The 16,626-nt window shown below is 28.9% G+C and overlaps 1 protein-coding gene and 1 non-coding gene across 2 annotated transcripts; one reads left to right on the top strand and one right to left on the bottom strand.

Annotated features, from left to right (window-relative positions):
- Positions 1–4,774: 4,774 nt before the first annotated feature.
- Trnak-uuu lies at positions 4,775–4,847 on the bottom strand. Its single transcript has one exon. It is a non-coding gene; the product is annotated as a tRNA-Lys (tRNA).
- Positions 4,848–12,892: 8,045 nt separating this feature from the next.
- LOC111036383 lies at positions 12,893–16,281 on the top strand. The gene is made up of 2 exons (XM_022318397.1): positions 12,893–13,127; positions 16,045–16,281. Exons 1-2 carry the CDS (start codon positions 13,035–13,037, stop codon positions 16,276–16,278), a joined length of 327 nt encoding a protein of 108 aa, XP_022174089.1. The 5' UTR covers positions 12,893–13,034; the 3' UTR covers positions 16,279–16,281.
- The last annotated feature ends 345 nt before the right edge of the window (positions 16,282–16,626 follow it).

The raw sequence follows: 16,626 nt of genomic DNA, 5'->3' as shown, positions 1-16,626 counted from the left end.
GTTCATACAATGACTTAATATTTATTTTTTAGATATTTGATCACAACGCTGAACGTATTAGCTTTCCATGTTTTATATTACATTTATTATAATATACAATTTAAAAAAGAATGACCTGTCGAATAAAATAAATTTTGTTCTAATCAATATTTAAACATTTTTTGTATATATATACAGGGTGATTCACCAAGCATGCTCACTCTCTTTCTTTCTTCACAATGCAGTTATTCAAAATCTGATTTTTGGAATTTTGATGTATATTTTAAGACTATATTATATACAAATTCTTGAGATTTTCCGTACTAGGTACTTAAATATTGTCCTGTGGAGATACAAACTTCTGTTTTTCAAATGTAAAGAAGCCTTATCAACTGTAAAATATACAGTGGATATTTCTTCTGAACATTTCAAGTATCATAATCAAAATTCATTGGAGTCGTTTTTGAGTTATTTAACTTTGTGTTCTAAGGATAAAATTTCCATATTAATGGGTTTATTAGATATGAGGGCTATAGTGATTTGAAAATATCAGTAGTCATTAATATCAATATTAAATATTGGTAAAAGTAGCTCAAGTATAATTAATACTAGATCCAATTTTATGTATAATTAATAGTTTTGTAAAACCATTTTTAAGGACATTTTAATATCTAAGGGGCTAAGTAAGATACTACTTATTATTATTTTGAATTAGGTGTATAAGAATTTAAAAAAAAATATGTCCACTAAATAATTTACAGTAAAAGGAGGTTATTATTTGAAGGTTAAATTTGAAAATTCAAAATAGACAATTTTATCAAGAGCTGTGTATAATTGTAGAAACATTCAATTTTTAACTTTTTTTTATAAAATCTATAACATCTATTATAACATCTATTCATCTTGACATAATTCTTCACACATTTTTAGAAATTTTTATCGTCGTGGTCTTGAATCTTTATAATGAAATAATGTCAAGTAAATGTGGCATCGATTATTCACGTTGAACTCTATTCTATTCTGTATATCGTAATGTACACTTGGCCACTTGGGTAAAAGCTGATTCAAAGCCCTGAACCGGCGTATTGCTGCTGGCGAGCCTTCTTACAACATTTTATAACATTATTATTACTTCTATACAATGTTATCATTATAATGTAATACATCTCATTACTAAAATGTAAAAATAATAGTATTAAATATTTATATTAGAGTAATAATAATGGCCAGTACATGGGATGTAGTACAGTCATCATTACACTTGTTCGACATCAGTTGATCGACACATTTTGTCACCTTTAGTTTCCATCTCAATTTTATTATTGTTTGTATTATTATTATTATTATTATACGAATTAATAAATAAACTATTATCACTCATATAATATTTGTTATTAATATTGTACATGAGTAATAAAAGTGAATTATCGTTACTTATATGGGTACTATTTGTTTTTAACACCTGGTATTATTATGAATATCGACGAGTTAACAAACCCGAGTAGCGTTACCAAAAATTGTTCACGCACATGAGGGCGTGTGTATTATAACAACCGCTATGTACATAATATCATCATTTTTATTTATATATTTCACTGAACATGATTATATTAACAACAATATTACCACAATCGAAAAAAAACAATATTAGGCATATTACCTACTGACTGCCATTAAACCGTTCGTAGGAAAACATGCAGCAATATTTTTTTATTCATATTTTTTGTGTAGAACAAATATATTTAGTCCTCTCATCGATAGGCCAAATGTAATTTAGCAATCAAGTACTTAGCAACTTAGCAATTCGAAATGGATAGTCAATATGCAATTCAATATATTTAAAACAATGCATTTAAACAAAAATACTATATTTTGTACATTTCTTATATATTGGCATACTATTGATTATCAATACAGAAAAATAGTTATGTGTGAAACGAAATCGTAAATACCCTCATACGAAATCGTTTTTAACGTCATATTTGATCGTCAAAATGTGTTACAGAATAGATTTATTTTATGTATGTCTTTGAAATCAAAATTATCATAATATATAAAACAAAAAAACATTATACATTATTATTATTATAATTCAATATCAACGTTTTTAAATTTTACGATGTATCATAAGTTTGTAGTTTTTAACTTATGAGTATAAAATATTATTATAATATACATTATACATTTAGGCAGGGCTGAAGCGAGATTGGGTGAAAGGTGCATATGCGCCTATAGGCGCAATTCCTGGGAAGACGTAAAAATAAGAAATTTGCATTTTGCGTTTTTAAAATTACAACGGTTAATGTTGTATAATATATTTATAAAAACTTCAACCTTCTTTATATTAATTGATGTAGTTGTTGAAAATAATAACTAATAATCATAATATTTTTATATAAAAGTATAAAACCTATATAGTTGGTACTTACTTTTATAGGTGGTTGAAATTCCCAGTATTTTTCAAAATAATTGGAAAACCATAAAAAATTATGGAAAATGAGAACTATTTGATAGATGCTGTAGATTTTGACAAAATTGAAATTGTTCAATTGTTGTAATATTTAACTATTAATTAGTTAAATTATTAACCTAGTTATGAAACTAACTTGTATGAGTATAACAGTTGACATTTTACAAAATATTTATATAAATAGTAGCTACCAGACATTAAATGTAAATATGTATAGGTAATATAATATTAAAATCGTTGTATTTTTTATATGTTCTTAGAGCTTACAAGACAATCTTCTAAAAATGTCTTCCTCCAATCAAGATCAGTTGGACTTAAATGCGGAACATACAGATGGAGTTCTGGATCAAGTCGAAACTACGAATCTGCCAAGAATATGTAGGGTGTGGAGCCTGGCACAACCTGAGGAGAAGTTAAATCAAAATCAAGTGAAGGAAAGGAAAGCCGATACGCCACCACCCACGACTTATATAGACTTAACAGAGGATGACTGAATACGAAGATAATATTCAATATCAATAATCAATATTTGTACGTTCTTTAAAAACACATTTTTTTGTTTGTAAAAGTATGAAATTGATAATAAATAAAATTAAATAGTTATTATAATATTGTATTTGTATCTTATAATTTTAGACCTTTATGTTATATTTGGTCAAAATCACCAAACTGGCTGTATTAAAAATAATATACTAGTGTATTATTGTTTACATTGCATTAGGAGTCATTGAACAAAGTTTAAGATAGTGTAAACATTTTCGGGAGCTACAGTGCCCTCAGCCCTTCCTCCCCCTCGCCTATGTAGTCACAGGCTACTTTTTACTTTTCAATACCTAAAATATTAATGTTGAATACAGTTGATCCAAGAAAAATTAAAATATCTAATAATTGTAAAATTTGTATGCAAAAGTAGAAAACTAATAATACTTGATAAATACAACCAGAGAAATAGGTATGTGTGACACGAAATCATAAATACCCTCATACCTAAAATCCATTAGCCAGTAATTATACATTGGGTTCGATTGGACACGGCTTAATAGAAAGACCGAAAATTAACGTTTAAGTATTAAAAAATTGAACAGCAGTTATTTATTATCAACAGTCTTGTAATAGTTTTACGCCAGCAACCCGTTCGATTTTCTAATTATAATAATATAATAATGAACATTTTTACGTTTCCGGCGGCAGGCAATCACAAATATTAATTTTTTTCAACCACTGTATAGTAAACCGAATATTTACATTTTTTGTAGCATGCATAATACAAAATTAGGTATGTTGGTTTTTCATTAGTAATAATTATAGATTTTAATACTATTGTACATTCAACACTTTAAAATGGTATTGACGATGGTCGACTGGTCGTACATTTTTAGTATATATATTATGCATAATATATACAGTGGTCATTCGTCCTGGAAAATCTAGAACGTTACCACTAACCATTTAGGAGCTCATTTTCCAATAAATTACGAATAAATCTGCCTAAAGGCCTAACTTTCAACTTATTTTGAGTGTAAAGGAATTGCGAAGGTAAACGTACTATTTTGAATGAATGTCCGGGATGCAAATATTTCTGTTAATTTTTCACCAAAGTATTATGGACTAATAAAAGAATTTAAGTTTGACGAATTGTGCATTTATTTATGCATATGACACTTGGCATGAAATATTACACATATGTATTAAATTTGACAAATAATTTAAAATTAAAGTATTAATCTTAAAAATTAAAAATTCACTAATATAAATATTGCCTTCATAATATCATACAAGTCATATATTTGCATAATATGGTTAGCAGTTATCTACATTCTAATAAGGAACAGTCAACTACAATTTATGAAATAATTACTAACACTGTGGTGTAAACATGAATTTGAATCATTGAATTAAAATTTAACACATTGATTACAGTGACCCAGGTGACCCCTAATAATTTACTGCGGAGCGTTATGCCGTAACCCACTCGCCCCCCGTTTTAAAATTAAAAGTAGGTACTTTAATAATAGGCACTACATAATACCATGTAAGTTATATACTTGCATAAAATTACTTATCTGAGGAACAGTCAATCAAAATGTATAAAATAATTACTGACGTTTGACACTGCACGGTGTAAACATATTACATAATATAAAATACTTACTTATGGGTATGGTCCGTTATGTAACTCTCCACTATAATAACAATACAAAATATAATGTTTAATATGTTTACATGAAATGTCTTTTATATTTTATTTAAAATGATTGTCTAGTTATGCTAAGTATTATCACAAAAAGTAAAAATGTATAGCAAAAATAAAAAATAAAAAAAATTCGCCCGGACAGGGACTCGAACCCTGGACCCTTAGGTTAAAAGCCTAATGCTCTGCCGACTGAGCTATCCGGGCTTCTGGGAGAAATGAGATTTTTAGGTGTTGTTCAATAAGACTATTACTTACTTCTTATAACTTACAACTAATACCAGAAAAGATTATTTTTGAATAAATACAATATTCTCATTGATATTTTAGATATTGCGAGGTAATTTTCAGTACGGCTATAACTACAATTGACATCAATATAGATTTTTTTGAATATCGATGTACCAAATATTTTAATATTTTTGTTGTATGCATTTTTATTAGTTTTAGAATACAACTACTTAAAATGCCTACTGGTACACTACAATGACTACCCAAAAGTATACTCTGTTGGATCAAAAACTTAAGAATCAGTTGAATTAGTTACAATGCTAATGCTACGTCATATTATACATAACAGATAACAGCTATGACAGATAGAAATAAAAAATAAAAACTAACACTATCGTAAAATCAATACATTCGCATCTCCTCGTTCCGTTCAGTATCCGAAATCAATTTGGGAACCACTAAAAATATTATGTTCAACAATTGAGTTGCTATTCTTGTTACTTTTATGTTAAGAAAAAACTGGGACGCAATTCGTGTGTTCAGCTTAATTTATTGCAATTATTTGTTATTAATACCTTATAAGCTTTACCTTTAGCTACCGTATAGATATCCTTAAATAATACTTCGTACATTGTAATCAACACTATGTTAATTAAAAATAAAATGGAAAATGAAAGCCGATTGATTAATAACGTATAGAGAAAAATATATTATATTATTTTATCGGTTTTATTCTTATCTGTAAATTTTTTGGTATACCTATTATTAATTTAATTTGTCTTTTAAAGCTCAAAGCGTATCATATTCTTATATTATATCGTAATGCACTAATGCTCATAATAGGTACAAATCAGGTACCTAAGGTACTAAGGTAGTAATAACTCATTATATATTTTGAATAAATTATGATGGTGCAATCGGTTGAAAAAAATGAACAAATATTCCGAAATTTGGTCCGAGACAATAGTAGGATTATTATTGGGAAATTTGCAAAGGTACACATCTGTTTATGTTATGTACACGTCATAGAAAATAAAAGTTACTATGATAATTAGTTCAAATGTGATCATACGAAAATATTTTTCTTTAAAGAAATAAACTTTAAATGTGGCTAACTGGCTAATTGGGTATGTAATTAATGTAATTATGCATAATTATATACAATAGTTATAGTTTGGAAAAATGGCAATTTAATAACAGTAGGTAACTATCTATAGTTTAATATATCATGTATTGTCGTCATAACCAAAATGGTGAAAGTTATAAACTATAATATACTGAGTGATTCGCCAAGAATGTCACCACTCTTTTTTTCTTAAATAAAGCAGTTATTTAAAATCTGATTTTTGGAATTTGTAAATATACTTAAGGATCATATTGTAAAATTGAAGAGATTTTCTGTACTACGTAGGAGTATTATGTGGAGATACAAACTTTTGTTTTTAAAATGTTATTACCTCCATTTTCTAGTTAACACGTTGACAGGCAAGCTCTGTTATAGCAGTCATAACTCATAATAAAATAAGTCGTAGGTAATATGACTATGATTACTGTAACAATTATAAATTATAAAAGTCGTAATATGGCATATGAGCATGCTTGATGAATCATTCTATATAGTAGGCATGCTATCAATTTTTGGTATCTAAGTATTATATAATATAGAACTACAACCAAAATATGTAAAACAAAAACGATTTTAAAATGAAAAAAACCAACATTATTTTATTTATCTATATATATGAAAATACGTAAACTTCGAATATATTATTATGTTAAAGTGTTGAAAGCTTATCGTCTTATGCGTAGGTATATTAAAGATTAAACTGCATAACTAGTTATGGACGGTCAGTAATTTTTGGAGTCGAAACAATAAAATTATTATCATAAACGTTTAAAAATATTTACAAAATATCATTGGTAAACAATGTAAAGCAACTTTAATGAATTAATTATTTTATTGCTTTTACGCTTATTTGTAAACATTTCTCATTATGCCTTATCAATTGAATTTGTCGTCCAAAGTTCAAACATACTATTATATTATTGTTATATTAAAGCGCTCATATATAGTAATTAAATTATTCGACATTGGAATTGGTCGAAGAAAATTATAATAATTAAACATTTTATAGACAAAGATAATTAAAGCATAGTATTGTTATTTAGACATTAGGTGTAACACGTTAGTGCATATTATTATTATTATATGCATTATATGTAGAATTGTAGACCATAAAAAAATTATTTCAAAAGTGACTACACGCGATAATATTTTTCTTCAATAAAATAATAGTCGAACTCTTTAAATGTGTCTAACGATTAAATTGGGTAGATATATAACTCATGAGATTATACGCAAAAAATATAGTTCGGTAAAATAGCAATTTATTAAAAGAAAATTAACTCTTTCTAATTTTAAAATAAAATCCACTAGATAATTAACAGCAAAAATACTTGTTCTCATTAGAAAAAATAAAATGTTATATCTCTACAAGACTCAGGTTAAGCTGAACAAAAAATCTAAGCTTTTTAAAATGTGGTCTTTAGTATATTTAAAAATTATAAAAATCAGAATTTGAATAAATCCATCATTAAAGGAAAAAAGGAGTTAAAATGTTTGGTGAATCACTTTGTATATATTTTATAATACTAGTATAATGCCTGTACATAATATAAATGATAATAATTTACTCTGTTTAGTAAATGCGGTTACAAGCATTAATATTGAATACTCAGAAAACTAGATAAGAACCGATTAGTCGGTATAATAAATTATACATTGACCACGTTCAATAAATTTGATCATTTAAAATAATATGAATTATTACTTCATGGCGCATGCCTCATACTACAATATACTATAGGCGCGAGGCGTAGGCTATGCGTTGCATTGGCGAAAATAGTGTTTGAGGGTTGGGGGGGGGAGTAACGAAGCCCTACTGTAATAATATTGACTGAGCTTAAAAAAAATTAGAAAATGTTTGGTGGCTTGGCCCCTAAAGCTTCCAATATATTTGTGTCTTTTACTATAAGTATACCAATAATAGTTAGTTATATTTTTGTTTGTAAATTCTAATAAAAGGAATACAGAAGAAATAACTAATAGGTATTAATTATTATTTGTTTAATAGTTTTTTATGGTTTGACATATATGAAAGACACTTTTGAATTCAAACGATAAAGCCGTAGATCGTACGATCGTCAGTGTAGAGGTTAAAAATTTCGTTTTTCTCGTAGTAATTCTACACAGCATTGCCAATGTCTTGTATTCGCTTTAGACATAATTTTTGTATGAAAATAATATCATATTACATTCATCAGTGTGTGTATTATATATTTTTAATCAGTGGAAATAAATACCTCACCAATGTGTACAAAAACATAGGCCGGTTTAGGATGTTTACGATGCTATAAAGAGCAAAGGTTCTTAAACGTTGTTTGATGTACCACTCGTGTGTACGGCGCATGACCGCTGTTGCAGCTGCCTGGCGTGAATACCTAGGGTTCTGATCTTTGTGTGTATATTGTAGTCTTTCACTTCACATGCGCACTAGAATTTTTCGATTTTTCGATTTTGAATAATTGTTATTATATCTGTATACTATGTTAGTACTGTGACCTTTCACGAGACCCGCGCCGACCTAATCGCCCGCCTGCCCGCCCGCCAGCCTACCCGCCAGCCTACCCGTCAGTCCGCACGCCTACCCACCCATGCCATGTCCGGATGCTCCTTCCATATTAGTATACAGACACGCGTACCACTTACGATTAAAAATTGAACCGTTCAAAATATCAATACATACTATAATGTAATATAATACCCATCTTACAACAATAATGATGTACAAAAAAAGTAATTTACATATTTTAACAATTAACAGTATTATTAACAATATTACAAAATGTAAAATATTATTAAATACTCTTCTAACATATTTAGGAAAAAAATATTAATTTTTCTCTTTTCCGTACTTATACCACACCATGGCCTTCAACGTAAAAAAAGTAAATTATAGGTACTATTGATTATAAATAGAATTCAGAAGCTCCAAGCTTTTTTTCCGGAGGTGCCCTTTTTTTAAACCAAATTCAGCCACAGTGCCCTACTGTAAATACCACGAGAAACATAGATATTGAATCAACACTAATTTGTTCTCATTGATAATTAATTTTTTTAATTTTTAAGAAAATAAGAATACTATACAGCATTATACTAATTAACATTATATTAATTATTTAAAACGTGAATATTGTTACATTGTAACCAATGAGATGTAAATGGCTGCTAATATTTGATAAGTTTGGAAATGTCAGGTTTTATTATTGAAAATTAAGTTAGAGGTCAGGCTCTGCGTATTGAGATGGTTGCCTTATTTGGTTTTAGTTGCAGTGAAAATACTAAATAGTAACTCGCATTTTTATGAGATTCAATTTGAAATTATTAAAAAAAATTCAAAAAAAAATTATTTCAATAAGTATTGTAAATAACTTCTTAGGAGACGGTCCTGGGAAAGTGCTAGTGGCACCCTCACACCGTGTCCTAGCTGATTTGGAATGCGGCAAAAAACAAAATTATTACAAATTACGACGGTACGAGTAGCTTGTATTTTGCCACATGCGCGCAACGCACACATACTCGGCCGAACCATCTGGAACCGCGGTGAACAGTTTGGAAACCACTGCAGTATGGATTATTGTTCTCCGGTGGTGTTTTCGGCGTCACGTTAACAACCGGGGGACGCCACAAGGCGCTGCGCATGCGTAGATAATGTTGGATAATATCGTTATAGCATGTAGAGCGTAGGCTATAGCAGCCGCCTTTGCTGGCGGCGGCGGCGGTGGCGGCGGTGGTGGTGGCGGTGGCGGCCTCGACCGAGTGCTCACGTAGTATTGATAATTATAACTAAATAAACATAATAATATTATAGTTGCTACTTGCTACTTGCAACTTGCAAATAGATATAATTATATACGAATAAACAAATAGGAGCATGATATTTTTACTTTTAAATAACACATAGATAGATGAATGCGCATTTAGTACTTTTTTTAAAGCGTTATGTTTTGAGCAATACGGGCTGGGCTATTGTTATAATTGTACAAAACAGGAAAAACAGCACGCGTTTGCAAATTTACAGTTTTTAAGAAACTTGAAATTAGGTAATTTTCAAATTGTGTGCATGCTGGTCTTGTAAATGTGTGCGTAGTAAATGATCATTAGTGTGTGTGACTATGTGTAAAGGAAATATCGGGAACTCATGCACAAACAAGTCACCGCCTCGGCGTTGCATGCGTGAACTATAAACGATTTAATTTGTTCGTTTGTATATTATATTCTACCGATGGACCTGTTAATACGGTAAGACTTCCAAAAACTGATTTTAATTTATAAATATGTCTACTTAACATTTGAGGCCACATTTTAGGTTGTTTAATTTGAATTTCAAATTATCAAGGTTTATAAAATTTCATAAATTTCAAGCATTTATACAACATTTATAGGAGATTATGAACAACATTTTAAAAATGTGGCCTTATTGCCTAAACCATCTAGAGTAGACATATTTTAACGAATTCTAATCAGTTTTCGGAAGTCTTATCGTGTTGTCAGGTCAATCATTCGGTATGATTTATTGAAATATTGGTACATATTGGACATTGGTTGAAGTCATTGTCCATTTGCAATCTGCTTAAGTCAGTATTACAATATTGTTCGAGATCGGTTGTTTAAGTTCAACCTACTTAGTTAATCGACAATAAATCGGTTAACATTAAATGACAGTATTTAACCTATGTAGAATGCTTTAAACGATTCTGTACCACTAAGTACTATAGTGGTATCTATCTGCTTATTTCAATGTTTTCCTGACAATAGTCTTATACATATGTTATAGTATTTTTGACATCTTAACTTGTGATATCATGAAATTATTTACAAAAATGTACAAAAAGATTAGATTAAGATAATTTATTATATTATAATAATTATAGTAGTTCAGTAATAGATATTAAATAATAATGCGATCCAGATGATGATAAAATATACAACCGTTAAATGACACAATTATACGAGTATATGAAATAGCTATGTGGTTTTATTATTTTTATATTCGAATTGTCTTTTCTAAATTATTATTTCGAGGTAGAACACCACGGGGACATCCACATTTGAGGTGATGAAAATACGGTTTCATTCGTATGGACTACGGATAAATACTTGAAATAATATTATTATAATTTATTATTATACTGTATAATGAAATGTTTTCGACGAATAAAATCTCAAGGTTGTTTACTTTCTTTCAAATGCGTCGCGGCGGTCAAGGCATCGACGCATCGTACCAGTCGTCGTCTCCCACAAACAGAGAGAGTAAAAACTAGTTTGTAACAACAACAAAAGTACGTGCCGTATAACGATTATGGCATACCGGTTTAGTCGTCGCTACTACACATTATGAAAGTGATCTCGTACGACCTATATATATAATATTTCTCGGTGCAATATTTTTTGGAAAACGAAAGGAATAAAAATACTCGCTATAATATTTGTGTGACTGTATATGAGGTGTTGTCCAAAAGAATATCATTACGACGATTGTCGTGACTCTCGGCGGCTTGATAAAATACCATTTTAACTGCGTCATAGAATATAGCTGGTGGGAGGAGTAATTTCAGATCGCTATGTATTATAAATTGTGACTTCCCGTAATTATTGTACGACGATGACACTGAAAAGAAAGGTAACCATTAGGTTAATATTGATAATGTTATTCCGCGTTCGGCCGTCCCACCGCGCCCCGCCGTCGTCATCGCCGACGAAGGAGAGTTTTCCGCACGCGCGTCAAGTAGCCTTGGACTCTTAACCGCGGCGGCGGCGGCGTCGCGGTGACAGTGTGTCCACACTCCACACAGCGTCGGCCCGTCACCCTTCCGCTTGCCATCACAATTACTGCTATGTCTGAAATATCGACGTTTCATCGCTTATCGGTATAATTGTCATTCTTTACTTCTTTAGTTACATTCATATATTATACTTATCTATGGTTACATTGTTATTGTGTATACCTATCGTTACAAGTACGTTATATTTCCATTTTTTATGATAGTATTTTTTTTTTGTAGCTTTTTGGGTACATATTTTTGTGGGTAGAATGTCTCTGAGCGTGTTTAAATGAAAATCTAAAACCTTTTAGCGCTTAGAGGTTTCAGCATTGGGGGGGAGGGGTGGCAGCGGTCGCAGTGGTAGCAGTTGCGCACCTCAGAAAACGTAAGGACCAAACGTGTCATTTCACCTTCCTCCCGCAAAAATAAAACGTAAATTTAATTAAATGAACAACAAAAACGAATGTTTAAATTAAATTTGAAACTATATCGACTATTGTAATATCGTCTTGAATAAACACATGAAATATTCAAATGTATGGAAATAAAGTAATTGTACTGTCTTGTACGCACTTTATATCTAGTAAGTAGTAACGTAATAACTATTTAACTACTTTATTATAAACATATGATAAGTATAAATGTATGCACTTGGTATAAACCAGTGCTTCTCAAAATGTGGTACGCGTACAACTGGAGGTAAGCTGTAGGCTACATAGCGGTGTGAGAAAATCCTAACCATAAGTATATTGAACACTGATTAATTACCACTTTTTTAATGAGCAACAATGTTTAGGCAAACGAAAAAGCCATAAATGTAACAAGAGTGGAAGTTTTTATAATTTTATAACTCAGATATGACCCACACGTATTTTTTAAAATTGTATAATTCACCTTACTAATTATCTACTGAATCAATTAATATCTAATAAATTGGAAAAATTAGACAAATTGAACAGATGATCTTTTTGCAAAAATCATCAAAATCGTAAGGTTAGAAATTAAGTTATTAAAGGAAAAGTGCAAACTTTTTAATCAGAAATTATAATGAAATCTGGAATCACGGGTTGTCGTATTGACCGGTTCCCCTACTCCATTTCGGGTTCGCATTACAAAATTATTACTATCTCACATTTACGTATTTATTATTCGTTTCATTTCGTTATCGACTATCGCTTATTAAATTAAATTGTATTTTATAAACTATAATATATAAATTAGTGTATTGTGTACTAGACAGTGTATTATTACTTATTACCGTGTTCGAAATAACAAAATATGCCAACATTGCCAACTAAAGTTTACAAACAAAGAATGAAAAATAGAAAAAAGTACCAACTGAATCAAAAATATAAAATCCCCAAAAAGACCGTAAGTAAATAAATGCTAAGTAAATTGAATTTAAGTAGTTAAGAAAAAAAAAATCAAATCTTTAGTTTCGATGTAATTTGACCTCAGTAGTAAGAAAGACATATGGCCTCGTAGCGGTAAAGACGTTTCTATAGTAATATTAGGAAGGAAAAATTAGAACAAAAATTATTGGTGTAAAAAATTGGTGATATCACTACAAAAACAATTCATCGAATTATGTGTAAAAAAACGTCTAAGTAAAAAAAAAACAGATCTTTATGCACTATAAAGATGTGACATCATAAATAAATTCTAAGTTAATTGAATTAAATTACACTTATTTTGTTTCAATTTATGTATTTGCTGGGAAATTATTTTGAGTAGAAATGTCTATTAAAATATTTTAAATTATAATGAACTTTTAATGCCTTTTGTTTATTTTATTCGCGTTATTTCGTGTGCCGCGGTATATAATTTTTCGCCAAGTAAATAAATTATTGAAACAAAATAAGTATATTTTACTTGGCATTTATTTATGATATCACATATTTATAGTTATTAAATTATTTTAATTTAATTTTTTAATTTTATATTTATTTTATATATATTTATTATTAGATCTGTTTTTTTTTTACTCAGTCGTTTTTTACATGTAGTTCGATGAAGTATTTTTATTGTGGTACAAACATTATAAACTAAGAATGGATCTGTAGTTGTGTAAACTGTCCAGGGCTCTAGAGTGCTATTGACCTTAGGGCCCCCCCCCCCAGTCGATACTAGACATATTATAGCCTATATTTTGTATTGCAACAAGCATTCGTAATTTTGTTTTTCATTATCCCATCAATAGAATTTTACATTAGAGTAACAAACATCTATTTGATTTTGATTTTTCTATGATAATGGTTGTGACTTGAATGTTTTTTAAAACTTATTTTACCCATATATTTATACAGTACTCTCTGCCCTCACGGGTGTTACTATATTTATAAATAAATAAATTTACCATTAAAGCGAATGTACTATATTATGACAGCCGAAAATTGAATATAATGTTCTACATAAGTTTTTCCTACATAGGAAAATACTTTGAAAATGAGTAATATGTTTAATATGTCAAAATATTCAGTTTTTTTTTTAAATGTACAGGTTGAGTAACAACCAAACATTAATTGGTGCTATAATATATTTATGAATTATAATTATAATACCAAACGGTACTTAAATTAAGTAACATTTTTAATATTATTGGTCATGACTTCTTAACCGACCGTATACATTTTCCGCGTTCTACAATCTAGATTTTTAACCGCCCGTATACAAAGTAACCTAGAACCAATTATATGCGACTATTTCTGATGAGTAATGACTGACGGCTAATGTGTTTGTTTTATGGGAAAATTATTTATAAAAAAAATTCCACTTTTTAACACACGATTAAAAAAATATATGTTTATAATAGTTGTATACTATATTGAATGATAAAAAGTATACTTATAAGTACGGTTTGGAAGTTGTCGCATTTGCATGTTTTTTGTAACTGAGATGTATTGCTTAATAGTTAATGAGCTAGAAATTAGTTTCAAACACTGACACTACAAAAAAATATCAAAAGTTTATAGATTAAAAATTGTTTGGTTAACAGTTGTGTTTAACACAAAGATTTAAATTTAAAATAATAAAACAAAGTAGTAATTCTTTATTATATATTTATCAATAAAAATTGTTAACTGCAGTGTGTTTACAAAATCTTTTTAAAAAAACGTGAGTGTTCTGTAAAAGTATTTTCAATAACACTTCATAACTTAATATTATTGAATTGTAACAGGAGTGACGTAAAAGTCTAGTTTAATATTATTTAAAATTGATGTTTAACTACTAACAAATTATTTGTGTTTAATATTATAATTAATAGTTTATAAAAAATAATAGTTCATATAATCTCTGTTTTCGGTGTAATTATAAAAAAAAAACTATGATATAAACTTAAAATATTAATTAAAGAGAAGAGATGGAATAAAGAAAGCTGTTACTGATTATCTATAACTAATAAATAATTAATGTTTAGTTATAGTTTGAACAGTATTTATGGGTAAGATATCATTTCGATTAAAATATTGGACTTGGCTTTCTAGATAAGCGATTCTTCGTATATAATTATTAAACACGAAATCGTTTTTAACGTCATATTTGATCGTCAAAATGTGTTACAGAATAGATTTATTTTATGTATGTCTTTGAAATCAAAATTATCATAATATATAAAACAAAAAAACATTATACATTATTATTATTATAATTCAATATCAACGTTTTTAAATTTTACGATGTATCATAAGTTTGTAGTTTTTAACTTATGAGTATAAAATATTATTATAATATACATTATACATTTAGGCAGGGCTGAAGCGAGATTGGGTGAAAGGTGCATATGCGCCTATAGGCGCAATTCCTGGGAAGACGTAAAAATAAGAAATTTGCATTTTGCGTTTTTAAAATTACAACGGTTAATGTTGTATAATATATTTATAAAAACTTCAACCTTCTTTATATTAATTGATGTAGTTGTTGAAAATAATAACTAATAATCATAATATTTTTATATAAAAGTATAAAACCTATATAGTTGGTACTTACTTTTATAGGTGGTTGAAATTCCCAGTATTTTTCAAAATAATTGGAAAACCATAAAAAATTATGGAAAATGAGAACTATTTGATAGATGCTGTAGATTTTGACAAAATTGAAATTGTTCAATTGTTGTAATATTTAACTATTAATTAGTTAAATTATTAACCTAGTTATGAAACTAACTTGTATGAGTATAACAGTTGACATTTTACAAAATATTTATATAAATAGTAGCTACCAGACATTAAATGTAAATATGTATAGGTAATATAATATTAAAATCGTTGTATTTTTTATATGTTCTTAGAGCTTACAAGACAATCTTCTAAAAATGTCTTCCTCCAATCAAGATCAGTTGGACTTAAATGCGGAACATACAGGTGGAGTTCTGGATCAAGTCGAAACTACGAATCTGCCAAGAATATGTAGGGTGTGGAGCTTGGCACAACCTGAGGAGAAGTTAAATCAAAATCAAGTGAAGGAAAGGAAAGCCGATACGCCACCACCCACGACTTATATAGACTTAACAGAGGATGACTGAATACGAAGATAATATTCAATATCAATAATCAATATTTGTACGTTCTTTAAAAACACATTTTTTTGTTTGTAAAAGTATGAAATTGATAATAAATAAAATTAAATAGTTATTATAATATTGTATTTGTATCTTATAATTTTAGACCTTTATGTTATATTTGGTCAAAATCACCAAACTGGCTGTATTAAAAATAATATACTAGTGTATTATTGTTTACATTGCATTAGGAGTCATTGAACAAAGTTTAAGATAGTGTTAACATTTTCGGGAGCTACAGTGCCCTCAGCCCTTCCTCCCCCTCGCCTATGTAGTCACAGGCTACTTTTTACTTTTCAATACCTAAAATAT

The sequence above is a fragment of the Myzus persicae genome, unplaced genomic scaffold, assembly GCF_001856785.1.
Source record: "Myzus persicae strain clone G006 unplaced genomic scaffold, MPER_G0061.0, whole genome shotgun sequence".
Lineage (NCBI taxonomy): Eukaryota > Metazoa > Arthropoda > Insecta > Hemiptera > Aphididae > Myzus > Myzus persicae.
Note: the sequence above shows the minus strand (reverse complement) of the source record. Positions and strands in the feature narration are given on the sequence as shown.